This window comes from Miscanthus floridulus, chromosome 10 (assembly GCF_019320115.1).
Source record: "Miscanthus floridulus cultivar M001 chromosome 10, ASM1932011v1, whole genome shotgun sequence".
NCBI lineage: Eukaryota > Viridiplantae > Streptophyta > Magnoliopsida > Poales > Poaceae > Miscanthus > Miscanthus floridulus.
The window spans coordinates 129,472,809-129,487,674 of record NC_089589.1 but is presented as its reverse complement, the minus strand read 5'-3'; the positions used below and the strand labels follow the sequence as shown (position 1 = coordinate 129,487,674).

At 43.2% G+C, this 14,866-nt stretch overlaps 1 protein-coding gene across 1 annotated transcript; it reads left to right on the top strand.

Moving 5' to 3' along the window:
- Positions 1-4,427: 4,427 nt before the first annotated feature.
- LOC136487212 (ABC transporter G family member 1-like) lies at positions 4,428-14,604 on the top strand. The gene is made up of 8 exons (XM_066484333.1): positions 4,428-5,134; positions 10,582-10,661; positions 12,044-12,508; positions 12,599-12,685; positions 12,775-12,903; positions 13,151-13,342; positions 13,435-13,521; positions 13,884-14,604. The coding sequence occupies exons 1-8, from the start codon at positions 4,630-4,632 to the stop codon at positions 14,511-14,513; spliced, it is 2,175 nt and encodes a 724-aa protein (XP_066340430.1). The 5' UTR covers positions 4,428-4,629; the 3' UTR covers positions 14,514-14,604.
- Positions 14,605-14,866: the final 262 nt, after the last annotated feature.

Sequence of the window (14,866 nt, the reverse complement as noted above, 5' to 3'; positions counted from 1 at the left end):
TGATTACTCCCGTTATGGCTACATTTATCCAATCAAAGAAAGAACAGAAGCATTGGATAAATGTAGATATTTAAAGGCTAAAGTTGAAATTCAACGCAATTTAAAGATTAAGATAGTCAGGTCCAACCGTGAGGGAGTACTATGGTCGGCATACCCCATATGACCATTTTCCTAGACCTTTTGCAAGGTTCTTACAGGAGAATGGCAAAGTAGCCTAGGATACTACACCGGGCGAACCTCAGCAAAATGGAGTAGCTGAAAAACGCAATCGTACCCTGATAGATATGGTGCGCAGTATGATAAGTTACTCCACCTTACAGTTGAGCCTGTGGATGGAGGCGTTAAAAACCGCCATTCATATTCTCAATAGAGTACCAAGTAAGTCGGTGCCCAAAATATCGTATGAGTTGTGAATAGGAAGAGTACCCTCACTAAGCCACTTATGTATGTGGGGGAGTCCTGCTGAGGCTAAAGTATTTAACCCAAACATTGGGAAGCTAGATCCCAAAATAGTGAGTTACCATTTCATTGGCTACCCAGAAAAGTTAAAATGTTTTCGTTTCTACTATCCAGAAAGACATACAAAGTTTATGGAAACGAGACACGCTGTCTTCCTAGAGGATGACTTGATGAGGGGGAGCATGGTGGCTTGAGAAATTGACCTTGAATAGAAATGGGTGTATGCACCCACTCCAATGATTCATGAGCCAATTTTCTCACTACCTGCTGTCGCTGCACCGGTAGTGCAAGATACTGTGGTGTCAGCACCTGTTGTTATTCCACCTGTGGCAATAATGAATGACCATGAGGAACCTGTTCTTCAGGATCCTATAGAACCTATTGCCACACATGAGGGGGAGCAACAACAGCCTTAAACAGAAGATGTGCCAAATGTGGAGGCCCCTAGAAGGTCTCAAAGAGTTAGAAAATCAGCTATTCCTGTTGATTATAAAGTGTACAACACTGAGGAATTTCAAATGGAGGATGATCCCACCTCATTTGAATAAGCCATGAAAAGTAATCATTCATCAAAGTGGCTTGAGGCCATGGAAGATGAAATGAAATCTATGAATGCCAATAAAGTTTGGGACTTGAAGATAATTCCTAAAGGAGCCAAAATAGTAGGTTGTAAATGGGTCTACAAAACAAAACTTGACTCCCAAGAGAATATAGAGAGATATAAAGTACAACTTGTGGCAAAAGGCTTTACGCAAAGAGAATGAATTGATTACAATGAGACCTTTTCTCCAGTCTCATGTAAGGATTCCTTTAGAATCATAATGGCATTAGTGGCACATTACGATTTAGAATTACATCAGATGGACGTAAAGACGACATTTCTCAACGGGGACTTGGAGAAAAATGTTTACATGGCATAACCGAAAGGTTTTGTCATGGAAGGAAAAAGAACGAATGGGATGCCGGCTAAAGAAATCTATTTAAGGATTAAAACAAGCTTCAAGACAGTGGTACTTGAAGTTTGATCAGACAATAAAGAATTTTGGGTTTAAAGAGAATGTAGAGAACAATTATGTCTATACAAAGTTTAAGAATGGGAAGTTCATCTTCCTTGTCCTGTATGTGGATGATATCTTACTTGCTAGTAGTGATGTCAGTCTACTACTGGAGATAAAAAAGTTTTTGTCCTCAAAATTTGATATGAAAGATCTTGGTGAAGCTTCGTTCGTTCTAGGGATCGAGATTCACCAAGATAGAAATAAAGGGGTATAAGGACTATCACAAAAGGCATACATAGAAAAGATCTTAAAGAAATTATGTATGCACAAATGTAGTCCCTCACCTGCTCCTATAGTCAAGGGCGACATATATGGGGATTTTCAATGCCCCAGGAACCAATATGAGATCGATCAAATAAAAACGGTTCTATGTGCTTCAGTTGTCAGAAGCTTGCAATATGCTCAAGTATGTACGCGCCCTGACTTGGCATTTGTTACCGGGTTACTTGACAGATTCTAGAGCAATTCTGGAACAGAACACTGAAAATTAGTAAAAAAAATCTTACATTATTTGCAAGGAACGAAAGGCCTCATGATGACGTATAGAAGATTAGATTCATTCCATATAGTGGGATATTCAGATTCTGATTATGTGGAAGATGATAGAAAATTCATGTCTGGATATGAATTCACTCTCGTGGGGGGAGCTATTTCATGGAAAGCTCAAAGCAAACCGTCACTACATCGTTCACAATGTATGTCGGGTTTGTAACGTGTTATGAGGCAACGGGGCAGGTGAACTGGCTAAAGAAGTTCATACCCGGTTTGAAGGTGGTTGACGATATCTATAGACCACTTAAGTTATACTGCGATAATAATCCGGCAGTACAGTATGCTCACAACATAAGTTAAGTGGTGCTGCCAAACACATTGACATAGAGTATTATGTTGTGAAAGATAAAGTCCGGGATCAAGTCATAAGTCTTGAGCATATAAGTACAGAAAAGATGCTCACGAATCCACTTACAAAAGGCTTACCACCCAACGTGTTCAGAGAACATGGTGTTCAGAGAACATGTATCTAGCATGGGTTTAAGGGAAAGCCTAAAATTTCTGGACAAAATAAGGCCCAAAGATAAGTATCTATTTCAGAACAGAGTAGTGTGTTGTAGCTGTTAAATCCATCGGCAATGGACCGTGACGATGAGACATGCTCTATGCGCTAATCTGTAATGGAATGAACAAAAGTAAATGATATAAAATTGAAAGATGGTAGTGAGATCAAGGGGGAGAATGTTAGTTGATCTCCACCAATTGGGCCCTTGGATCTGCGCCCTGATCGGGGGCGCCCAAATCTAATGTGGTTGGTGGGCCCCTGTCGCACAACACTATAAATAGAGGAGTGGGGAACTGGGCTCGACTAACGAAGTTGACCGGAGCCGCCGCAATCCCACCACAGAGAAACCTAATCCGATCTAAAGAAGTGCTGCCAGCGACGGGATGCCCCACCGCACCGCCATCGCCCTTGCAGCGTCACCACCGGTCCACTGCATCGCCACCATGACGCCAACAACCCCACGGTACCAGCGTCTACCCTGCTGCGGTGCAACTACGCAAAGGCGAGGAGGCTTACCCCAGATCTACGGTTACAGAAAGGTACACTATGATCCTAACAGGAAATAGTCATTGGGACTGCTCGGTGCATCTGGATGACGTTGAGGAACAGTGTTATTTTTATGGCAACAAGCAGAGGCGGAGCCACCACTAGGGCGAGCTAGGGCGGCCGCCCTAGGTCCCCTTGGCCGGGCACCATGTCCCCACCCCTCGAGGTCGCCGGAGTTTGAGCCGAAGGGCGAAGCGGCGGAGGCGCGGCACTGGTTTTTTTACGCAAGGGCAAGGTAGAGCGCAGAGATGAGGCGTCGTGGGCCGCGACCGGGCCCAGCAGGCTTCGACGGTGCCCAGTTAGGTCTCGTGGTCTCACCTCGCTCTCGCAGCTTGCGCGACTCGCCGTTGCTCTGCCGCTGACCCTGCTTGGCTGCTTCAGTGCTTTCTGCTTTGGGAATTTGGTCATTCACTCATTTGGTGATTTCTGATTTGGGAATTTTTGGATTTTGGTGATGGATGGGGGAGCAGATGAAGTCGTTGTGGGTGGAGAAGGAGATGAAGCTAGAGATGTGGTTCGTTCAAACACTGCCTGTGCCACCACGGTTAGACAGACTCTAGTTCCACTAAGCAAGAACCGTTATAAGAAACTAGGTATTGTGAAATCTGTGCTTGATTATTTCATTTGATTACAGATTGTCTGATTCAATTCATTAATTATGCAAATTTGAAACATCTATTATTGATAATTCCATTATTAAAAGGTAGCACCTTGATTCTTGTTGGTTGTTCTACATTTTTTGCCAAAAAAATGTATGTTGTTGTTGGTAGCTAAAATTTTATAGTACAAGTCCGCCCAAGGTCATTTCGTCGGCTGGATTCGCCACTGGCAACAAGTAACCGTCACTTGGCTTCTGGGTGCTTAGTCACCGTAAAAGGAGTTTGCTCTTATATTCTTATTAGGTGCAAAGAAATCTCTTGTTAAGAACTGGCTGCCTTTGTTTTAGTTTTCTTCTTTTGTAACCGTGCTTGTACCTTTTTGTACAGAATTTAGTCTATAAGATAAGAGGATCCGGCTGTGTGCACCGCGTGTTTGCATTCAGCCACGCATGCACATGCATGAATGATGCATCATGTATCATGTGGTCGATCTAATGCAAGCATGGTCGAGAATGAATGAAGTACTTCATCATCATGAGATGAACTCTGACCGGTTTAATGCCATGTACTGCTCTCTGACCGTAGGAGAAGCTAACAACAACCTCCCTTGACTCTCCATTACCCTGTGTCGGTAGCTGTGTCATTTTTCTCTCTTGTTGCTAGTCCATTTCATTCCCATACATACACGGCCATGGGCCTTCATGGAACACGGGACAGCAACATCTCGCTCCACTCCTATATGCGTGTCGCGTCTTCGTCTTCAGACTCTCCTCCAGTGTCCGTCGTCCTGCCTATTAATTAGAGCGCGCCAGGCCAACAAAGCCCTCCAGTGGTGGAGTGGGCGGTGAGCCGGCCGGCGAGGAGTGCGTTGCGTGGGAAGGACGCGACCTGCATCTGTCGGTAGCTAGCAATGGCGGGCACACCGTCGCCGCTGCCGCGGTGGGCGCCGACGCCGAGCCCGTCGCGGCCGCTCTGGCGGCCCTGGGGCGGCGGCACGCCTGACGCTAACAACCATCATCAGCCCGGCGGCCGAGGCGGCGGCACGGGCGGCACCAGCTGGTGGTCGCTCGCGAGCGGCGTCTTCGCGTGGGGCGGCCGCGGGCGACACCGAGGCACGGCGTCGTCGAACGAAGCAGCAGCGGCCGGCGACGACAGAGCCTGCGGCGTCGTCCCCGGACGGTCGGGGTGCGAGCTGCAGGCGGTGGTGGTGCCATCGTCGGCGGCGGACGCCGGCGACCCCAGGGCGTTCCTGACGTGGGAGGACGTGGGCGTGACGGTGGCCGGCGGCGGCCCGCGCGGGGCGCCCGACGTGAGGATCCTGGACGGGATCAGCGGGCACGCGCGGCCCGGGGAGGTGCTGGCCATCATGGGCCCCTCCGGCGGCGGCAAGACCACGCTGCTCGACAGCCTCGCAGGTACGTGCGTGTGTCCGTCCCTTGGTCACGTACCCTCCTCATCTGTCGTCTCATCTCATCTCTTAGTACTGAAAGTATGTCCTCCTAACTACTAGTAACTACGCATGCACTGTCAAAGTCCAAAAACAAGCAACAACAATAATGTCTCTACTGTTTTAGGCCATGTTGGAGTCTTCTTCTAATTAATTAATGATTAATGACAGAACAATATATTCTCACTCACGTCAGAAAAGATGTAATTCTATAACAGTGTTTTCTTTTAAAGCAAACTACGGAGGGGGGAGATTCCCCGTCTGGATAGTCAATTCTATAACAGTGTTAGTTAAGAGTATACACTATGCTCCTAGGGCCACTAAACAGTCATTAAGCTATTGACCCACTCACAGTGAAATTAATGCAAACACAGCACTCTATGTATGGCGCACAAGCCTCCTACTAACAAGTTGTTGGATGTCCGCTAAGGTTTTCATTTTAGAAAATTTGAAGTTTCCACTTTCTATATATGTTTAACATGGAAACCTTGTTGAAATCCCGTCGTTGCTCTTTGGGAACTTTGCTTGATGCAGTCACCCACCAATCTGCAATGGAATTATAAGAACAAGGCTGAGTGTGTAAGTGTATGCTTAGATTTTCCATTTGTAATTAGAACGTCTTCTAGATCGACATCCACGGCAAAGAGGTAAAGAAGACATAGATGCAACCTAGCTTCCTGATCCCCGTGACAGAGAGCACAAAAAGTTTGATGTGGCTAGCCTGACCTAGCTAGTTGCTTTCATTTCTTAATTGATAGGCAAAGCCCCTGCTATTGCTTTTTAAAAAGTCAATAATAGTGTTAAATTAAGCCAAACAATTTTAAGTTTTACCAAATTTATATAAAATTGTATATACTAATATTTGTCATACTAAATAAGCATCACCAAATTTGTCACATGCTATGTTTCAATAATATATATATCTACCTGAAGTTATAAAAGCTGGTATCTTTTTCTATAAATTTAGTTAAACTTAATTATGACAGTTTGACAACAAATAGATTCAGAGTTTGTGTATCTTTTTTGGGACAGAGGTAGAATATAACAGGTGGTGCAACTCATTCGTGTTTGACGTGGTGCAACTCATTCATGTTAGACGTATATGCACATAAACCTTGTCAGCTTGTATTTTTTTTAAACTTCCTCACACATGTGCTAATTTACGACATGGACTTAAAACTGAATGACCCTGTTCGCTTTGCTGAAAAGTCATGGCTGAAAGTACTGTTCGCTGATTTGTCGTGAGAGAAAAACACTGTTTATTCGATGAAATAGTACGGCTCATAAGACAAGCGAACATAATGTTCCATGCAAGATAGGCGTGTTGGTTACTAAAATCAGGAGTCATGCAGTTCTTCGTGTCAAATAGATGGTCGTTTAATTATTGTCTTGGACTTTAGTTGTGAACTTGTAATGAGTTTATTTCTTGGTGTATGTGTGTGTGTTTTTGTTTTAAGTTTGGTCTGATGCTTCTTTCTTGAAAGAAGTTGAAGCCGGATTTTTCCATTATCTAAGAAAAATGCAATATACGTATATGAGGTCCTTTGTTTGGACATGCATGTAAGCATGTTTCATTCGAAATGGTCTCCGATCCCACAGATAGAGGGGGAATTAAACAACTTGCGAGCTTAAAACACCAGCACTCCATAGCATGCCAAGTAGTACCAGGACCAAGCAAAATACTACTCCCTCCGTTCCAAATTACAAGTCGCTTTAACTTTTTTTTGTTCATCCATTTTACTATATATCTAGACATATTATTATATCTAAATGCATAACAAAATAAATATATCAAAAAAGTCAAAGCAACTTATAATTTTAGAACGGAGAGAGCACAACATAAACCTAGATATTGTTGCAAAATCTATGCAGAAGTAGTTGCAACCATAGGCCATGCATGCTCCCATCATGGAGTACTAAATATAGACTAATTGTGAAACTAAATATACAGATTGAGATTAATTTGTGAGATGATTTTTTAAGCCTAATTAGTCTATGATTTGATAATGTAGTGCTACAGTAAATATATGCTAATGATGAATTATTTAGGTTTAATAAATTCGCCTCCTGGATTACTGAGGGTTTTTGAAATTTGTTTTATTATTAGTATTAAACACTCGATGTGACATCCCATATAATATTCAATGTCACATGCTTCGTGGATTCAACCTACCCCCACCCCACCCCCCAACACACATACACCCCAATTCATATATCTCGGCGCGCTGCTGTCCAAATTAATGCTTCCACTTCCGCAACAACTTCGCGTTGACATCATTAATTTCGATGGATCCTACACCATTCATTATTCATTCAGCCTGTTTGGTTAGCTGTTTCGTATCGTTGTTGGTTCGTGAAGAAATACTGCTGACTGGTTTGTGTGAGAGAAAAATACTATTCTAGCTAGAAATTTACAATCGTTTACGACAAGCCACAGCCAAACGAATAGGCTGATTGTCAGTGTGAGCACTGAGCATGCGCACGTACGTTAGGCTCTGAAATTTAGCTTATGCTGATTTGTTTTGAGAGGAAAATACTGTTCATTGGCTGAAAAGTATTACTGAAGTCGTTAAAGCGAATAGGGGTATATTGATATTAATTGTTGGGTTCCAGCTAACATTACACGAAAAGAAGAAAATTTGTGTAACTAATTGTGCTGCCATCGAGTAGAAAACTATGATTTTCATATGTCACACATTCAGATAACGACTTTGCATAACTAGCACAAGGATCTGTGAACAACAACTTTGCATAACTAGCACAAGGACCTGTGAACAACTACAGTGGTTGTTCATAGATCCTTGTGCTAGTTATGCAAAGTCGTTATCTGAATGTGTGGGGTTGTTCACATATCCTTGTGCTAGGGCCTTGTTTAGATCACCTCCAAATTCCAAGTTTTTTCACTCTCTCTATATCACATTAATTTTTAGCCGCTTGTATGGAGCATTAAATGTAGGTAAAAAAAATAACTAATTGCATAGTTTAGTTGGAAATCACGAGATGAATCTTTTGAGCTTAGTTGGTCCACGATTGGACAATATTTACCAAATAAGACGAAAGTGCTACTATTTATCGGGTTGCAATTTTTTGCAATCTAAACATGGCCTAGTTATGCAAATTCGTTATCTGAATGTGTGGCATATGAAAATCATAGTTTCCTACTTGATGGCAGCAAAATTAATTACACAAATTTCCTTCTTTCCATATCATGTTAGCTGGAACACAACAATTAATATCACTATAACCCTATTCGTTTTAACGACTTCGTAGTACTTTTTCAGCCAACAACTGGCTCAGAAGAAATCAGCATAAACTCGCGCGTGCTCGGTATGAATGGTGTAGGATCCATCGGAACATATATCTCGGCGCGCTGCCGTCCAAATTAATGCTTCCACTTCCGCAACAACTTGGCATTGACAGCATTAATTCGGATGGATCGTACACCATTCAGGCCTGGTTTAGATCGTAAATTTTTGTAATCTGAATATTATAGCACGTTTTGTTTGTATTTAACAAATTTTATCCGATCATGGACTAACTAGGTTCAAAAGATTCATCTCGTGATTTACAACCAAACTGTATAATTAATTATTTTTTTATCTACATTTAATGCTCCATACATATGTCCAAAAATTGATGTGACGAAGAGAGTAAAAAAACTTAGAATTTAGAGGTGATCTAAAAAAAGGCCTCATTATTCATTCTCAGGTGTGAGCACTGAGCACGCCCACGCACGTCAGGCTCAGCAGAAATCTTCTGTTGACGTACATGCCGGCCGGCCGGCCCATTCCCAGTTCCATCACCCATCCAAACAAAACATTGCTAGCTACTCCTACGTGAAGGACCACCCTACCCTACCTACTCTTCTTTTTTTTTGAAAGAAAGGATAAAAGACTTGCTTTAAGTTTGATCATTCTTCTTCTTTTTAATTGTGTAGTCATGTAAGTAGTTCTTTTTTATACACTGTGTAGATAATTTGGAACGGATAGAGTAATTAATTAGCTCAAATAACTTTGTACTCTCACTACTGACTGCAGTCATGAGCTATATTTGATTTGTGAGTCTAATGAAAGTCCACGTGCATGTTTATTTGTGGTTGTTCACATATCCTTGTGCTAGTTATGCAAAGTCTTTATCTGAATGTGTGGCATATGAAAATCATAGTTTCCTACTTGATGGCAGCACAATTAGTTACACAAATTTCCTTCTTTCCGTGTCATGTTAGCTGGAACCCAACAATTAATATCGCTATACCCCTATTCGCTTGAACTACTTCAGTAGTATTTTTCAGCCAACGAACAGAGTTTTCTTCTCACAACAAATCAGCATAAGTATCAACATAAACCAAATTTCAGCGAAACAAACAAGGCCAAATGCGGGAAGAAAGGGTATAAGTGCTCAAACCATGAAAGCTGCAGTCATGAAAAAAACCAATTAAATTATAACATATATAATCCGCTAACCGCCAAATGAGGGTCGTCAACGGTAACTGAAATGATGGATGCAGTGCGTTCGGCTGTTCCGGTCTCGGATTGTTTGAGCTTGTTTCAGCTTATTCTCCCTCACATAACACTATTTAAGTATCCACAACCATCCGAGCTACAGTGCCCGAAGGTACCAGCCGAACGCGGTGCATACTCGCACCATTTGGGAAAAAAAAACAAGGCGTCTTTTGTTTTGAAAAAGTAAAACTTTGGGATATTCTGATTTCTGCTTTTGAGCGAAAGCAAACCGGAAGTTCCATGTCCTGCCGCTCATGAATGGAGAGGATAATAATGCAGTAATTCCTAGTAAAAACAGTACTTGAAACTGATACAGATACAAACTGCTGATCACTCATGCAACTACAGTACTGAAAAATCATGGCAAGATAGAGTACCTTTGATGTGACAAGTAAGATGCCTCAAGAAAGATGGCCCATGTATACGTGGACGGTGGGCCTGATTCTCCGAGCAGCTTGATACTGATTGGTCGAACTGCCGCATCGCATTCACCACCGGCATGTCACGGGAGGCTGATGAACTGTCTACTCCGTATAACATTAACAGTAGGGTGTGCTTTTAATTAATTTGCAGAGACCTCCATCTGTCCCGGATGATCTCCACCAAACAGGTTTAATTCATGATTGGAACAGTCCTTCCATTCACTGTAGTATCATGTTTTTTTTTATTGTTTCATGCATGCATTTAGAGGAAACATAATCATGCATAATACGGGGAGTATTTGTGTTGGAAAAACAGACGAATGCCGCTGTCTGTCTCTCTTTTTCATTATTTATTTATTTATAGGTCAACGGCTCATAAAAAATAATATTGGCATTGCACCATATCGGATGAATGAAAATGGAAGCCACTAGACACTTGTTTTTTCGTTACTGTGTGTGCAACCCTTGACGTTATTACCATTTCACTGCAGGAAGGTTAGGACCAGGCATGAATAAAACAGGGCTGATTTTAATCAATGGCCGCCTTGAGAAGCTTGCCTATGGAACCTCGGTATGGCAAAATCACCTCTTTCTCTCGTAAACACTGATTGCAGAGGCTGTCATAGTTATTAGACAAATTTTCTCAAGGGCATCGTTCTTATATAGTATACACTGCTAACTTTTAAATTGTTCAGTACCATTATGAAAACGTGAATCTTTGTTTGTGGACACCGTAACCACTAAAATATAACCATTTATCAATTATCATGAGAGAGGTATGAAATGCCACTTTTACCCTTCATATGCTATCTTCTTTCTACTCTTTTTACTTTTTCTCCTATCGGCGCCCTCTCCCGGTGTTAGTGGCCGGATGCCGTGGCTACTCACCTTTGTGCTAGCAGCGGCGCACCGCACTTCTAACTCCCACGTTGTTGGTCACGCATTGGCGAGCTCTGCTGCTTGCTTTGACCGAGCCCCCATAGCCGCGGCTTTGCCCTGCTCGACTTCGAGCTCTTTCTTATTCGTGGGTCACTATGCTTATGCTCCGTGTGCCAGCGTCCTCCGCACCACTGACCTGTCCAACCCCCCTCTGCTGCTCCACCCTACTCGTCGTTGAGCTCTACCCCATGTGTGGGTTAGTACACCTATGCCCCACACGCCGGCGTCCTCCACCCCACTTGCTGGCCTAAGTTTCGCTACCACACCTCCATTCCACTCACTATTGAGCTCTAGCCCATGTGTGGGTTGCCACGCCACTGCTCTATGCGCCGGCGGCCTTTTCCCTACTTGCTAGCGGCGAAGCCCCACGGTGGCACCTCTAGGCTATGCATGGGTCTCCGTGCCAATAACAAAGCTTCAACCCACACGTCATATGTCGTACACCACCATTTTAGCACCTTAGCTCATCCTCTCCATGGCTCTACCATCAACCTCTAGGAGCAGAGAGAGGGAGGTTGCTCTAGCATATCTTTGGTGGGTGTCGATAGAGGGTAGAGAGGAGGAAGGTAAGGTGGAGGACAAAAGAGACATTTTATACCTCCTCCGTTTATATGATGTTATTATTTTAATAGTTGCAATGTCTATGAAAAAATTTATACAATTTTGTAATGGTAATAGACAAATTTAAGAGTTACATGCCTGTATCAACAAATAGCCAAATACCCCGTGAGAAGGTGAGCAAAATTTGCCTAATTATGAATGGTTGTTTCGAAACTTTTACATAAGCGGAATAAATCTCCTTCCTCTAAAAAAGTTTTCCTATAGACACTGATTGCAATCTTTTTCGTTAAGTTGGTGGTTTTCTGTTCCCTTCTATTGTCATGCGTTCACCTATAATTAGCACATACTCCTACTCGATCAGTTCAATTATATTCAGTACATATGTATTTCATTCAATCCGGACTTGCTTACAAGTTAACTTTTTGAATGAATAAAACTGTACGTAAAACAAAGGCATACGTGACCCAAGACAACGTGCTGATGTCGACGCTGTCCGTGCGGGAGGCCGTGTACTACTCGGCGCAGCTGCAGCTGCCGGACACGATGCCGTTGCCGGAGAAGCGGGCGCACGCGGAGCGGGTGATCCGGGAGATGGGGCTCGCCGACGCCATGGACACGCGCATCGGCGGCCGGATCACCAAGGGCATCAGCGGCGGGCAGCGGAAGCGGCTCAGCATCTGCATCGAGATGCTCACGCGGCCGCGGCTGCTCTTCCTCGACGAGCCCACCAGCGGCCTCGACAGCGCCGCTTCCTACCACGTCATGAGCCATATCGCTCGTTTAGCCGCCCGCGACGGCATGACGGTCGTCGCCGCCGTGCACCAGCCCAGCGGCGACGTCTTCGAGCTCTTCCATGGCCTCTGCTTGCTCGCCGCCGGAAGGACGGTCTTCTTTGGGACCATCTCTGATGCCACCGAGGTGACCCTGCTTCGTCGTCTTCTTCAGGCTACCTGAATAGCGAATTGTCAGCTGCTGACTTGTGCTAGCTCGTTCCTTGCATGCATGCAGTTCTTCACTCTGAACGGCTTTCCATGTCGACACCTGAGAAGCCCGTCAGATCACTTCCTGAGAACAATCAACAAAGACTTTGATGAGGTATATATACTCACTCCTATGGCTTATTTAGTACATATATATAATGTGCAACTTCACTTGTCATCTGTCTGAAATGATTTTATACATAGGAAACCGTGGAGAGCTCTAAAACTAAAAGAAAAACAGCAGCTGAAGCAATAGACATTCTGGCGACTGCATACAGATCCTCCGATTATTTCGTGAAAACGACAGACCAAATTGTTGAAATGAAAAACATGGTAAGTTGAGCACCCGTCGCTACTAGAAATGAGAATACCCCCGATGGTGTGACGAGTCTTTTCGACCGTTGTTCAATAAACCGACAGGATAATTGTAATAGGTTTGACGGTGACATAATATCTAATACACATGAAAAAAAACCACAGTGACTATAAAGAGCAATAATGAGAAATGTATAATTGACCAATCTAAGGATATTTTGACTGCATAAAAAAATACAGGATGTGTCCTATATGTGTATTACAGGATGGAGCTTCATTTAGGAGGAGAGAACAAGCAAGCTTCGCCACAAAGCTCCTTGTGCTCACAAGGAGATCATTCCTGAATATGCACAGGGACATAGGATATTACTGGATGCGTTTGGCCATCTTTATGGGCATCGGCATATGTCTAGGCACTATCTTCTACCAAGTTGGCTATAGCTACAGTTCTATCCAGGTAAAAACTGATTAACATGATTCAGGTAGGGCTATATATAGGTCAAATATTTATTTGTCTATGTAAAAGTGATGATGTCTTGGAATTTGCAGAGCCGATGTTCAATAATAATGTATACAGTTGCACTTTTAACATTCATGGCTATTGGAGGATTTCCATCTTTTGTAGAAGACGTAAAGGTTGACTCTTCACCCTTCCAAAAGTTGCTTATTTAGTTTCTTGCTCAAGACAAATTTATTCAAAATTACCATGAATTAACTTTCTGATATTGAAAATAAACAACACTCATTTTGTATTAGGAGAAACTCTAACATGTAAGAGGGACCATACATAAACTTTTTTTGGGGGGGGTGTGTGGGGTGGGGTGGGGGGGGTTCTATTTTCCAATATGAAATGCTACACTTTTACCTTTAAATTCTAAACCAATTAGTGCAAGTGAAAAGTAAGTTCAATTTTTTATTAGCACATTATTGCTTCCGGTTTTATGACCTCAATTCTGCGCACATTTTTAACGACCACCACCATTCCCAACTTGTTTCAGGTCTTCAGAAAGGAGAGGCTTAGTGGCCACTACGGCGTGTCAGAATTTGTGATCTCAAACACCCTCTCAGCTACTCCATACCTGTCTGTCATTGCTGTATTACCCGGAGCAATGCTATACTATCTCACCGGACTAACAAAAGGCGTGGATCACTTTATCTATTTCGTCATGGTCGTTTGCATATGTTGCCTTCTAGTTGAGAGCATGATGATGGTTATCGCCGCGATTGTTCCGGACTTCCTTATGGGAATCATCGTTGGAGCTGGAGTGCAGGGGGTGATGATGCTCAATGGGGGCTTCTTCCGCCTTCCTAATGATCTCCCAAAGCCTGTATGGAAGTACCCTTCCTACTACATCTCCTTCCACAAGTATGCAGTGCAAGGACTCTACAAGAACGAGTTCATGGGACTGTCATTCCCAAGTGATCAGCTGGTTGAGTCTAATGTCACCATCAGTGGCATTCAGGTCCTCAAGGCTAAATTGCAGGTGGAAATGGGTTACTCGAAATGGGTAAACCTTGCCATCCTTTGTGGAATGATGGTGATCTATAGGATGATGTTCTTCGCTATCGTCAAGATTACCGAGGAAATTCGACAAAAAATGGGAGGCAAACGAGGATGTGTTAGATAGTAGTTGCCTTCTGTATATGTCTTCCATTTTCCCATTCTTGTATCACTTTACTGAACTAATTGTATAAACTGCAAATAATGCTTTGGTTGTCTTGCGTTGCCATCTTAAAATGGATGGTATGCTATATATATAATTTTTGAGCTCCATCATGGTATCCCATGATGTTGCCCAAAGAAAACTTTACCATCGCTATGACATATATAGCTCGCCAGAGAGATGAGCCTGAACACGTCGCCGGCAAGAGCTTACTGCACGCATGAGCGCGCACACTCACACGATCACAGTGGAGAAACTTGAACACAATAAAAGCGATGGCCGGGCAACTAAAGTCTTGTTTGAATACCTGTGTATCC